This window comes from Pleuronectes platessa, chromosome 3 (assembly GCF_947347685.1).
Source record: "Pleuronectes platessa chromosome 3, fPlePla1.1, whole genome shotgun sequence".
Lineage (NCBI taxonomy): Eukaryota > Metazoa > Chordata > Actinopteri > Pleuronectiformes > Pleuronectidae > Pleuronectes > Pleuronectes platessa.
In genome coordinates, this window is record NC_070628.1 from 17,065,472 (window position 1) to 17,079,869 (window position 14,398).

Sequence of the window (14,398 nt, forward strand, 5' to 3'; positions counted from 1 at the left end):
GGTGTTTTAGGATAAATTCTGCTTGAATCACTGACCTCAGAGAGAAGGGGGCGGTGTTGCCCTGATGCAGGGGCGTTGAGAATATGTTGATCCACCCCCTAAATTCTACAATATGCTTTCTACAGGAGACAGCCACGACACCCTGGCTGGAAACCCCCCTCCCCCCACAAGTCCCTATACCACAAGCTTTCCGCCCAAATCATTGTAATTTCAGACCTTGACGCCCGCCCACATTACTCAGTGGCCCACAAAGCCACCTTAAATCAAAAGTACATATTGTATGTTAAGTAATTAATATAAAATTCCATTTCAAACAGAACAATAGAAACAAGCTGAAGGAAGCTATTTGAACTCAACTGGTTGCTCTGGCTTTATGTGGCTATGGGTTTATGTGAAGTTGTCACAATGTAGAAAAAAACATTGATGCATAATTACCAATCGACAGTATGAACAGTGTCTTTCACTGTGTAGCCAAGGTGCAGTTGCTCTCCTGGCCTGAATAGACCTTTTTATGTAGGAACGGTTGGCCAATCAACTTTCCTTGCAGGCACATCCAGAACATTATTTCTGTCTAGGCCACTGATGTGTATAACGTGTGGGATGGTGATGGAGGGCTTGCACTTTAACTTTAATACTGTACCAGTATTTATGTCATTGCACAGTTTTCAAATTGGATAGAAATTATTTGAATATTTGAATAATGTGTTGTTTGTTTATATGGGGGGGGGGGGGGATCCCAATAAGGGGCCCCGTTTGCCTGTGTCCCCTTAAATCTCTTGAAACGCCCCTGCCCTGACGCACCGCAGAATGGAACTCTCCTCCGCTGTAACTGCGCTCAGTGGACACTAGATGGCAGTAGGTAGTCACTCTCCGGGCACAGTGTGTTACTAGGGCGCTGTTCACACACAGAACACACACGCACGCACCACACCTGCCTGAGCAGCAGCTGGGCACAGCTGGAATATCTCTGCCTCCTCTGCCTCTGCAGGTTTGGTGTGTGAGTGGCGATGAGTCAGTGAAGCACAACAGCAAAGTGAGGCTGGCCGACCCTCCCCTGTAGTTTTCACTGCTGATCCTCTGCCTCTGCAACTGGAAGAGAAGAAGAGAAGAGAAGAGAGGAGCTGCACTGTGCCGCTGGACCTGATGGAGAAGAAGCCAGCATCTCCTCATCAGTACGGTTCACTGGAGCGCACTGAATGGAGCAGAGACGCCGGCAAACCAGGTGAACCAGCAAAGCTACACTGCAGCATCTATTCACTCAGTTTAAAGTGACATTCCCTCTATACTTACAGTTCATGTTCCTATTGTGTCTCTGTGCCTGTATTTACCATATAATGATTTGTACAGGCAGTTACTGTCCTTGGGAATGTGAATAGTGAATTTATAGGGACCTTAGTGTTATTTTTTGATGTATGCACAGTTTTACACTTCATAGTTCTCTCTTATATCATTTCTCACAGAAATGTTTAACATGACGTTAGTTCCTTTCAGGTTATTTTTAGTAGAACCAATCAATGTGTTTTTTCTAGTTTCATCACAGGCAGCTGCTCTGAAAATGTCAAAGATCCACAGGTGTCATCTCCAAGTGTGTGTGATTGTGTGTGTGTGTGTGTGTGTGTGTGTGTGTGTGTGTGTGTGTTTGTGTGTGTGTGTGCGCACGTACATATTAGCTGCACCTCACATGATGACTAATGAACCTCACGTGTGACTTGACATCAGCTCAGCATGACTAATTGACTAATTCTTTGCTCCTCACAGCTGTACTGTTTTTGTAAATTTGTAAATTTTCTCTGTTAATCATTCATTTATTAATCATCATTTATTGATGAGAAATGTCGACCACAATCTCATAAAGTCCCATGTCCAGTTCATAATGTACATTTCCAAAGATTTCAGTCAGAGATAATCAGTGTGTTCACATTGGAAAAGGGGTTCAAACAATTAACAATTTTCCTCTGCTTCGCTGTTACTCATTGTTTTCTGAATGTACATGCTCAACATTTTGAGAAGCAGGGGCTGAAACACCGTCTATGACCAGTAAGGAGGGAAGTTTGCAAAGCGGTTCAAAGTCTAAATTATATTTTTGACTTCCTGTTTGTGTTCTGTCCTCCTCCTCTCTTCTTCACTTCTGCCTCCTGGTCTCTAATCTGGCTGATGTGTCTGTCAGTATGCTGCTCTACCTCATTAGGTGTAAAGCACATTGAGCCACTGTAAGAAGAAAAAGAGAGAGAGAGAGTCGGAGCTGAGCCTGTAAAGTTGAGCTCATGATGGAGCTCACATCTTCAGGGGCTTGGATTAAAAAAAAAAAAGAGACTGAGGAGAGATGTTGGAGAAATGTGAGGTGAAGTGAGGAGATGAACATTGTGAACTGCCAGAGAGTGGGGATGGGGACAAAGTGGAAAGGAGGGGACGTTTCATAGAGGTCTGCTGATGAGTCATAACTGCTCAGCAGCAGAATCACCTGTCCTGAAGAGCCTCTGCAGCCGAACAAGGTGTGTCTCCAACAATGTGAGGCTGCACCAAACATTGAACATTCTCTCTAGGAGAACAAAATAAACGGTGCACGGTCACGGTCGGTGAAGCTCTTCTGAGATACATGTGGTGAATGAACAATTATAATGTGTGTGTGTGTGTGTGTGTGTGTGTGTGTGTGTGTGTGTGCCTGTTGGTAAGGGCTGTGGAGTTGTGTCCGCAGCAGATCCTGATTCACATATGAATGATTGTATTGCTAGTAAATGGTCACCCTGCGATTTGAGTAAATTAGTAAATGCAGTGTGTGCTTTTACGTTTTTCAAATTAGTATTATAAAGTTATTTAAAATGTCCACCTTTAATACTCTTTACTAGACCTTTACTATGATAAGGTCTGTTTGTATGTCCTTTACTGGTACCCTACTGGTATCTCCCCAGCTATCATCCAGTCAGTGAAAGTAACACAGAACAACTACAGTGATAAATGTAACCAGAATGACAGTAGAGAACATAACTCAGCTAAAGCCAATGTCACAGATATCGGTCCCCATAAATATGTCAGATCATCAAGATTCATGAATTATTCTCTGGAAAATCACGAAAAAAGGTAAATAAAAGAACCCCTATCTCATAATGTGAAAAAATCCTTGATGTGAAAATGTAATGGGTTCTACTGGCCCATACCACTTTCCTCCTTCAGATTTCATGGAAATCCATCTAGTAGTTTTCGCGTAACCCTGCCAATAACAAACAATTGTAGATGAAAACAGCATAATAATTCAAGAGCAGGCAGAGGTGCTTTTTTATTATAGTCGGGGTAGATTAAATATGAAATTTGATGTTCACCTCTAAAACAACTGCATTTATAAAAAATTGATGTCTGATATAGCTGCGTGCTTCTGCTTCTGATTTGATGTCCTTTCATATCTTGAAACGGGCTCATTAAAGAGCAGTTCAGAGCGAGTCCTTGTAAAACAAAGTACAATTCCATATACACCACTGTTATATGTTATTTGTTTTCATGGTCGAGGAAGAGGATTTGAATGATGGAGTTAAAGCAGAGAGTGGTTTGTAGTGTGACATGCACAGATTTACACACAGTGTCACGTTTACTGTTACCGTTCACCAAGCCCCCCTCTGTGCAGGGTATGATTTTTTAATTGCAGAGCCGCTGTGTGTGAAAGAGAATATTCCTCCAGGGACTCAGACCCCCGTCTCATTATTCTGTGGAAATAATTAGGACCCTTTCTGTGAACATGTAGCACTGTATGCTGTGATGTATTGAAGGCAAGTTCAGTTTGTACTTAAAAAAAAGTGACGCTTTGATAGTTGTTTTTTTTGGGGCTGAAGTGAAATATTTGTTTTTGTTAAATGTAAATCAGATGTGTCACAATTTTAATGCAATGCTGGAAATAAAATTGCCTGAGTCAGGTTATAGATGAGGTGACTCCTGAGGGCAAATCAAAATGCTCAATGACTAAAAGTGTGTTTATAGGAGTCAACAATGGCTTTTTTTATATCTTGTTTTCTCTATCGATTAAACTACAGTCCAAAACCCCAAAAGACTCAATTTACCACGATACAACACATCGGAACAACATAATATAATCATTGATGCTTAATCTTAATCTTAATCTTTAACTGAACTGTGAACTTTATCTCAACAGCAAAATAAGGCAAAGTAAAAAGGACGGCAGTGGGTGTCTGACAGCCAGCCTGATACTGGAGGGGTGATGGCTATGTTCTGGTCTGGCCCAGGGGTTTAGGGAAATAATCTCTTTTTCTGTGTGCATGAGTGTGTTCGTCCAAGCCTGTGTGTGTGTGTGTGTGTGTGTGTGTGTGTGTGTGTGTGTGTGTGTGTGTGTGTGTGTGTGTGTGTGTGTGTGTGTGTGTGTGTGTGTGTGTGTGTGTGTGTGTGTGTGTGTGTGTGTGTGTGTGTGTGTGTGTGTGTGTGAGAGGCAGGGAGAGAGAGGGAGAGTCGTGCCAAACCTTGACACCTGGTGATTTAGCTGTGATGCTCTGCTTTGCTCCTCATCTAGCAGCAATTTCGAAGCCCACCTGCCACAGCTGTTGATTCTGTTTAAAATGCAGAATCAGACATTGGATGATCTGTGTGTTTGTGGTGTTTTCCAGTCGAAGAGGGTTAGGGTTAGTGTTGAAGAGGGTTAACGCCCTTTAATAGAGAAAAGAGTCTACATGTACTTCAACGTTTGTGTAAGCCATGTTGTATTTGTACACCTTTTCTTATGGCTCCATACCGGCGTTAGCCAGTGGCCGCCTGAGCCCTTCTTGTGAACCTGATATTTCAAGAACCCCTTGAGAGAATTTCTTCAAATTTGGTAGAAACGCTCAGTCGGACTCAAGCATGCATTGATTCGTTTTTGGTAGCCAAAGATCACAGGTCAAGGTCGCTGTGACCTCACAAACTTCATTGTTTGCCTTGTGAATACAATATCTCAGTAGCACCCATAAGGATTCCTTTCAAATTTGGTGTACACACACACACACACACACACACGCACACACACAAACTGTTAATTTGGCCCCACAGATGAAGTGATAACAATTTAGTGGTCAAAGGTCAAAGGCCAAGAATAAAGTGGCCTCAAAACATGTTTTGGGTAATTTTAACATGAGATCTCAACTCTGCATTTAGGAACTTGCCTCATATTTTGACCTGTTGTCACTTGGACTCAAAGACTAACTGGTTAGGATTAATTGCTCAAATGTCAAAAGTAACCGTGACCTCATATATAGACTAAAACTGTACTGGTTTGTGGAGGCATACAAACGCATGGTGGTAATTCAAGTTTATTTGATAACAAACTCTCTCTCTCTCTCTCTTTCTCTCTCTTTATCTCTCTCTCTGTCTCTCTCTCTCTCTCTCTCTCTCTCTCTCTCTCTCTCTCTCTCTCTCTCTCTCTCTCTCTCTCCTTCAGAGGACGATGTCGTGTCCATGGCGGACTCTACCATCACCGTGGATGACATTGAGGGGGAGCTCTTTAAGATCGACAGGATCAGAGACGTCCTGGTCAGGAGGGAGTCAGAGCTCAGATACATGTGAGTGACTCAACGGCACCGCTTTCACTTCACTGTGTCATTGGTGTAGAAGACGAAGTGAGGAAGCAAATAAATAAAATTGGGTGATAGCAACCCGTAATCCTTTGCAGTAGAATACACTTACATGATGAAACAAGACCTGCATAAAATAAGAATAATGAGTAGACAAGAAGAGGACACACAGCCAGCCACTTACCAGATCCTCACTTACTGTGCGGCAGAGCAAAAGCTGGAAAGAGAACTGTTGTTGCGTTGAATAGATTTGATCTAAGCCTCTATGGAGGCTGTTTAAGGCAACTCCTTGATGAGTAGGATGAGAGATGAGAGTATACGTATTTTGTTTTTATACCTTAACCATCAAATATTCCTAACTATAAACAATTGCCACAATCCTAATCATAGCTTTATTCACCAAATATATGAAACCTGCATTAAAAGAAAGGATAAAAACATAATTTCTGGCTGTGCAGAATCGTCTCATCTCTACATTATTAGACCTGGTTCAACTTTGTAAAGCTCATCTGTGCTTTTGTTAGAGTGTTGAAATTAGCACATTAACAGGAAAGACGAAACACGCGTGATTATTTTACAAATCACAATTTGTCTCATAGGACTGAACAAGGTGTGACATGCTCTGCCCTTAAACCTGTTCAAGAGTGAGGGGGGAAAAAAACTTTTACGTGAAAAAAACATGGAGCCCTGGGAGAGAGCCACACGTGAAGGATGGACAGAAGTGAAAAAGATGTCGGGTGTCAACAAAACAACAATATTTACAACATTCATGAGAAGAGACAGTGCCTAACATAAATGAAGAGGTGTAACATGAGGATCACACAGTATTTATACAGAGAAAAAACGCTCACAGAGATGAAGGGGGTAGTAATTACGATTGTAATAATGGAGATGTTGCCAATAATAGTACTACAGTGGATCCACTTATATTGATTGTGTTCCCAAAATGATAGAGACACAGAGAGAAGGAGTAAAATACTGACAGACGGTTAAAACTGTAAAACATAACTTTTTTACTATCCAAACATATATGAAAAGACCCAGAGTGATCACTGTGAGGAGACGACTTGATCTCTATAGCCCGATTTCTTAAACAGCATTTGTAAAGGAACGATTCTGTCCCGAGCTTTTAAACTATATATATAAACGGTTGATCACTGTGTATGTGACCACTATATCTGATTTCCACTAGTGTGACTAGGCATATTGTATGTCTAAGCAACGTAGTTGTTAGTTAAAGTGTAAGATAAACAAACTTTTAAGACTGACACTTTAACAACCCACAGAACAGCATCCTTCAGACTTTCCGTTCCAATAACCAGTTCAAATCATTTTAGACTTATCCTCTATTCCCTCCCCCTCATTTATTTTCATCACACCCCATGCTGGCCCCCGTTAAAATTTCAATGGCTTTACCTTTGCTTCCGCTAAGCGGCCTAATGCATGGATATTTATTCATCTGCTCCTCTGATAGATGGGCAGTAACACTGCTCAGACGGCGGGGGGGGAATGTGAGGAGTGGCGTGCGTGGAGTAGCAAGCACGAGTCATGCAGATAAAGTGGAGGAGACAGAGATTTTCTCCTTTTAAGTTTAAGTTAGGAATGTCATTAGTATTCCAGACCTCATGGCTGTTTCTCCACCTACATGCCTGCAGAGAGCGTCCTACATGACAGGTAGACGAGGTGCGGTGGCATGGTATTCACTCCGCTGATAATGATCAATGTGTGTAATGTGCACAATTCAGTGTGACCCTGTCCCCGTGTGTCTGGAAAAAATACTTTTGGCTGGTCCAGTTATGCGAGGAAGGCACTGAGGGGCTTCCACACCACGTTAGTGCCGGGTAATGATCCTCTGACTTGAAGGGTCATTGGAAGAGAAAGCGCGTGATTCTGAGTGAAAGCTATCTGATTCAGAGTGCACCCGCTGGGACTTCTGCTCGGCAAACATCGTACATTCTCCAGAGAGAAACACTAGATCAATATCTTCTGTTTGAATTTCATTGTCCCGTCGGTTAAAGTCGAGATAACACTCCTGGTTGACCTTTAAAGTAGAAAGTGAGTTAGCATGTGCACCACTTACGTGTGTGTGTGTGTGTGTGTGTGTGTGTGTGTGTGTGTGTGTTGTACCGTCATCCCTCATAATTGTGCAGGATGGACGACATTCAGCTGTGCAAGGAGATCACTCGACTGAAGAAGGAGCTGCACAAATTAGTGTCTGTACCGGGTAAGGCTGTACACCTCACTGGATGTTGATGGTTGTTGTTACTGGACTGAAGCAGAGAAATAAATGAACAAAACAATGAAACAAACTAATAAATAATTAAGGCAAAGTTTGGCATTTTGGAAAACAGTATTTTATAGGGATGTACTTACCCGTCCACTGTTTGAAGAGCCTGTCTTATTAACATTATTTTATGAAAATTGGACACCTTGCTTGTCAAACCTTAGCTCATGGTAAAAGAAATAGAGGACATGGACAAATCCCTTATATCTTCTCATCCAGCTCTCAGCAACAAGGCACATGATTGTCCTTCCAAGAATCAGAAAATTGATGGATGCATTTCCATATAATTACCCATTTGTTTATTTCCATATTGTTGGTTTGATTTCCCATTGAATTGGCACTCGAGCAGGTAAATTGGGACGAGCAATAAAGACACTCAGATGTCTTCTTCCCGTGTGCTGCAGATAATGACAAGTCCAAGGAGGACCGGCAGAAGGAGGACGAACTCCTGCAGCAGTTACACAAGCTGGTGGAGACGAGAGATTACCTGGTGGACGACGTGGAGTTCGAACGACTCAGGTGTGCTTCAGCTTCTGCTTTTTTTTTTTAAAGCCTACAGCTCGGCTGAGTGTCGCTATAGGTGTCGATGAATAATTCAAAAAAAAAATATATATATATATATATATGAATTGCTCACACAAAGCCACCGGTGACAAGAGATGCAGTGCACATAGAGCAGCTTTGCAGTGTCAGGGCATCGACACTTGTTTTTAATGCCCAGGTGCACACTACTTTTCTCTTTTATTTATCGTCAAATCAGATCATCCTTCATTAACACTCTTATAACTTGTGATACTAATACTGACAAAGTTGTAACTCAGTTCACTATCATCTATATGCACATTTGCACAAAGCCGCTCCACTGAGCCCCATTAAAACAAGGGAACGTTTCCCGAGGGCCGAGCGCTGACAGAGGCTGAAATGCAGAGCGCACAGCGGAGAGCCATTTCAATTACAGATGTGTCAGTGAGCGCTGGGGGGGAAGCTGCTATTGGTTAAGAAAAAGGCTGTCTGTGCTTATTATTGAAATTAACATTACCCTAAACCAGGCGGCAGATCCAGGAATGTTCTTCACTTCCTTTCACATTGTGTGAAACGGCATTTATTTAACAATTTCCTTGAATTTCTCAGAAAATAATTCATGGATTTTGATGGGTGAAAAAATCTGGTATATCTATGGAACTGATAATTACAATTGTCTGTAATTTTGTGTAGATCTAAATGAAAATCTAGAATTAGTGAATTTAAATGGTTTCATAAGGGGACTGTTGTTGGAGTGCCATTCTAGTTTAATCCGTGGTTATTTTTCAGTTTTTTAATTTACAGATTTCTATGATTATATGAAAGATATGTTTCACTTTAAGGTCGGCTGGCTTTAGGTTGATCCTGTTTTATGGAGGATGCCAGCTGCTCTCTCAGTTTATAGATATATTGTCCCTCACTCAAATAGAGCTCAAACCTCTGTAATCAACTTACAGTGCGTCCATTTTTGTTGTTGGTGTGGATCCAGATGCAGCGTACACATCCTCACAGGTCCTTTAGCTGAACTCTTGTCATTTGCTATATCTAATCTGATGGCGGATGAACCACATAGTTCCTGAGGTAAGGTTTATGTGGTTTAATCTTCTCTCCACTCCAGTTCTCAGACAGTATTATACATGGTTAGACTGTGTGAACGACTGGCAGCTGACAACCCGCCGTGAAAGCGCTGAAGGGCTGCTGGGAAGGTGAGAGGCAGCAAGCAGGAGATCAACAGCGTGGTAATGGATCGCTGGGGGAAGAGGATGTGACGGCGCTCACAGCCATGTAATCCGTCTTCGAATATAGACGTCACTCTTTTGTTATTTGCCTCTTTTATTTTAAGACGGTCCGTCCTTCACACCATTCAACTTTCTACAGGTTCTATGTCTCAGTTTTCAAAACACGTCAGTCTATATACAACAAGCATGCTGTTAAAGAATAAATAGTATAAAAGATATGAATATAGAGTGTGTCTCGGTATAGCTCTGCTCGAAGCACCACACAAAATGGACTGACCGTCTGTAATTAATAAAAAATCTCTGTGAGATAGGCAGATCTTTTTTTTTAACTGTATCTGAGAGGGTGTTTCATCTCTCTACTAAAAACCTAGCTTCTCGTATTCAGAGAGAAAGTGTGAATTAAAGTACCTCAGACGCCTTTGGAGAGATCTTTGAAATGCTCAGACTTACTTGTGGAACAAAGGACGGGTCTGGAGAGTTTAGAGAAGTATAGAGATTAACTTTGACTTTTAAATTAGAATATTCAGACATAAGAGGTCTCCGGAGTTTGCCTTCTCCACTCAGACGCGTTCACAACAACACAGAAACCTCCGGAGCGTTCAGGTGAGTGGTGGAGCAGCAGGCAGAGGCAGGATGTAAATATTCATTCTGCTGCAGAGATCATGTGATTTTGTTTGCAGCAAATCGACACCAGTGTCATCCCAGCTGCTCATGGTGAATCCTGCAGAGGATCTCCTGCTGTGTTCTCACATGGGCTCATTCAGACATTCTCCAAACGCCCATCATGTTCTGTTTTTTACCAGAAGACTTGAACTATAAAATCTCAGATCTTATCTATTCATGTATTTTCATTCACTTTATGTTTCTTTTTTATGTCTACAGGGAGAAAGAAGAAGATAAAGAAATGGCGGATTTTCTGAATTCAAAATTCCCAAGAAATTTAATGAAGAAAGGTATTTAAGTATAAAGCGACCTGCAACTTGTAAAAGCAAGTTTTGGAAACTGAGGAGGAAATATTCAGTGGCAAATATTTTTCCTCCTCAGCGCCTGCATTTGTTTGAGCGTTTTCGTGAATTAAATTGTCTCTTGATACCACATCTTTTTTATATTTCTGTGTGATTTCTGCAGGTGTACCAACCAGACGGGTGCCGTCCAGGGCTCAGCAGAGCTCCTCCCCCTTCACCAAGACCGGCCTCACCCTGCTGAAGGAGTGCTGTGGCTTCACCTGCTCCATCATGTAGACTGCAGACCCAAAATGGAGAACCCCCAAAATGCCTAATGCACAAGAGTCAATATTTCCAGTTTCAGCTTTTCAGTCCAAGAAAGACTTAGAGACATGGACGGAGCGGTGCAACAGTTTCCCAGAGGGAGAGAATAGGGTGATGCAAAGTTGACGTGGTTGACGTGGTTTAATCCCAGGACCCAAGTTTGTCATGTGTTTTGCTGTGTATCTCTTTTGCTAGATTCTATTTAATAATGTTGTTGTGATTCTCTCTCGTCTGGTTTTACGGTCTTACTCTTGTTTATTATCACTGCTCAGCCGACTGCTCCTGATCGATTGTTTCCAAAAGGAGCAGCCTACTGCAACATAATGTATAATTAAGTTCAACATGTTTAATATGTATATAAATATATAAGTATATAGCCTACTTAACACTTGGATTCACAACACACCCGCAAATTATATATTTAAAGACGTAACGGAGCGATTCCTGTCATCCCTCATTAAAAAGTAACTGTTTTGCGTGAGTCAACAGGGCAGTCTAGACACACGGCCGGAACATTATAATTAGCATGACGGAGATAACACTAATGAAACTGACATTAATCTGAAGCTCTGCTAAAATGAACGTACCTCTTACTTGACTCCATCTGAATGGGTTCGACCTTTCAAAAACGTATTTTCTCACTAACCGTCATAGCAACTTTTTGACAAGACCAACCCTTCCTGTTTAAGTGGGAGTACTAAGGCTGAGGCTGAGGGGGCAAGTATTATTGACAGCAGGTAGAGGGGGGAATAGTCATTGCTGACACATACAGTATAAAACATACAAGGTGTACACAGTATCAGCTTTTTGCAGGCACTGGTCACGTGCATTCATAAAGAGACGATCACCATAATCCAATAATGGTGTTTACAAAAGTGTAAATGTAACAGGCAAAAAAGAAACCTAATTTGAGTTTCTACCCCAGAATTATTGCAATGACTCATTTTGATCAATAATAATACCTTATAAATCTAAAAACATATAAGTTTTGACCATTTCAAATCCCTCGATCAGTTTAAATCCCCAGAGGATTTGATGCTTATGTGGATGTACATTTTTCACAATTTGAAAATTGCTTGGATTTGTCAGCTTTTAACATCAATTGACTTACATGGGACTGAAAAACATAGAACCTAGATTCCAGGACTTCAAGGAAAGTACTTTGTCCTATAAAATATAAAATACATACATGCATCTATATGTATATAAAAGGTGTCATATGCATCACAGAGTCACAGTTGACAGTGTTTTGATTTGGTGCTTTGTGTTGCATATAAACCTTCTGGCTACGGGCAAAACGTTCACTACACATACACATCAAACATCATACATTTGTTTCGAGGCCAAATTCTGTGTTTATTGACATGGGTATGTACCTTCAGATGTCTCTAGTAGAGAATCTCTAAGCCAGTGGCTCATGACATGGGGCAAAGGGATATTGTGGCCAATCACAGAGCACATCTCTGTGTTGCCAAGAAGAACAGTCTCCATAGCAACCATATGTACCCCATATTTACAATGAGACAATGAGGGAGGTTGGGTGGATCGGAAGCCGATGGGACTCTATAAGTGTGACATAAATGAACACTTGAGTCCTGTCGTGGTGACCTAATTTAAAGCGCATATAGGGATAGAATAATATTACCGTTGTCGTTTTGGTGATGTTCATATTTTGGATTCACCAGAGGGAGAATGTTGTGCTCTCAGGATGTATAACATGTAACTGTAATAGGGCCTCTTAATGCTTTTTGCACGCTTTTAGGTTACACTTACAACAGCTTGGAGATGAAGAAAACACAAGATGATAGATTTATGAATGGATGGAGAGATGGAGAGATCTTTTCACCATTATTATTTTCGTTCCCATAGTTGTTTGACAGCTTTCCTTTCATGCTTTTCTCCAAACTCGTCCTTGGCATAGATGCCTGGATTCAGCTGTCTCTCCAAATCTTCACATATTTTGATATTCAGTCTCAACATTGTCACAGAGGCTCTGGGTCACAGATCGCCCAGCAACCATGATGTCTGTAACTTATGAACAAACTGTTGCTGTATCAGGAGAATGTTGTTTCTTGGTCATTTGTGTGTATATTTAACACAATATATATATATATTTAAAACAAGATTGACTCTTTAATGAGGGAATTTGTTTCAAAATGTTCTCGGTAATGACAGTGGAAACCATTTGTATTAAATTCTGATAGAGACACTAGTGGTTAGCTATAAATTCACAAATTCCATACCTTCAGGCAAAATATTCATTTCATTCAGAAATACATTTTTCATTTCCCAAAAGTTCCAGTACCATTGAGCTGCACAATGAATAAATGCAGCTCTTTGCCTTTAAGACAATCCTCATCTGATCACTAATTCTTTCTTGTTTCGAGACTTTGAGCGTGTGACTTATTTCTGTTCTTCAATTTTCACTTTTAGACATAAAACCAGCTGTTCACGGCAGCTGGAGGCCGTGTTACACCCCCTCACTGCGATGTGCGAGTCAGGACTCAAGGCTTCTCTGTGAACAAATGCTCCAAGATGTGGAGGAGACTGAGGAGAGAGACCGTGCTGCAGGAGAGGGAGTCAGGGGAGAAAAAAACGATAGAAGAAGAGAGGTTGAAGTGGCCAAAAGCAGGGGTGAAGAGGGGGGGGGGGGGTTGTAATCTTCAGTGTGAGTCATCCATAGTGGAAACACTGAGTTTCCACAAGGGCAGCTCTCAGTGAACACCACATGAAAAGTCCAGGGCTGTCATTCAAACTCCATAATCCTGCACACCTGCACAGATCTGTGGATACGGAGGGGAGGGGGTGTAAATTAATTTGTGTATGTGTGTGACAAATTAATGAGAATGAAAAGAATGTGTGTGTGCGTGCACTATGTTTACCTGTGCATGCAGTGGAACGTGAGGGTGATAACCAGAGGACCTGTCACTGCTTTGTTCCTATGGTTACAGTGATCTGATGATGCACTCTGGCAGCTGGTGGTGACGTAGAAAAGAGGCTGAGTTAAAGACATGTTTTTATAATGATCAGGGTTTTGAAACGCTGTCAACTCAAGCTGTAAATAGAGCTGTGCAAAATGGAAAAAATATACAAAAACATAACATAACATGTAACACATTACTTTTTGAAATGGAAACAAATTTTACCAATGAAAGTCAAAGGAACATATAATTATTAGTATAAATTTGGCGTGGAAAAAATTAGGATAACTATTTCCATTACAATTTAAATTATACTACATAGCGTCCATATTCAGAAAAACATATCAACCTCATAAAATTACTTTTCTGAACGTATCTCAAAGCATTGTCAGATGTGTTCTGAAAGGTTTCTATAAAAAGTACTGGCTGCACAAATAAGAGAAAAAGACAGAATATACTTTTTAAGTATTTTTAGAGCTATATTGGAGGCTCAGTGGGCGTCAATGGTCTGGGGGGGGTTTCATTTTATCAGTGATGTTGAATTGATTTGACATTCACTGTCAGTGTGGGGCATCAGGATGTAAGTTAAAAAGAATCCTTTGGTCAAAGTTACATAGCGGAA

General features: G+C 41.1%; 1 protein-coding gene across 1 annotated transcript; it reads left to right on the plus strand.

The window, feature by feature from the left end:
• The first annotated feature begins 943 nt into the window (after window positions 1-943).
• LOC128436585 (bMERB domain-containing protein 1) lies at window positions 944-12,827 on the plus strand. Its single transcript, XM_053418365.1, has 6 exons — window positions 944-1,222; window positions 5,411-5,531; window positions 7,694-7,767; window positions 8,232-8,346; window positions 10,470-10,540; window positions 10,716-12,827. The coding sequence occupies exons 1-6, from the start codon at window positions 1,144-1,146 to the stop codon at window positions 10,826-10,828; spliced, it is 573 nt and encodes a 190-aa protein (XP_053274340.1). The 5' UTR covers window positions 944-1,143; the 3' UTR covers window positions 10,829-12,827.
• The last annotated feature ends 1,571 nt before the right edge of the window (window positions 12,828-14,398 follow it).

Excerpts from the sequence above, each read along its gene's own strand:
- LOC128436585 (XM_053418365.1), top strand. The coding sequence starts at position 1,144 with ATGGAGAAGAAGCCAGCATCTCCTCATCAGTACGGTTCACTGGAGCGC. Across the intron at positions 1,223-5,410 it reads CAGAGACGCCGGCAAACCAG|AGGACGATGTCGTGTCCATG; the intron begins GTGAACCAGCAA and ends TCTCTCCTTCAG. Across the intron at positions 5,532-7,693 it reads GAGTCAGAGCTCAGATACAT|GATGGACGACATTCAGCTGT; the intron begins GTGAGTGACTCA and ends ATAATTGTGCAG.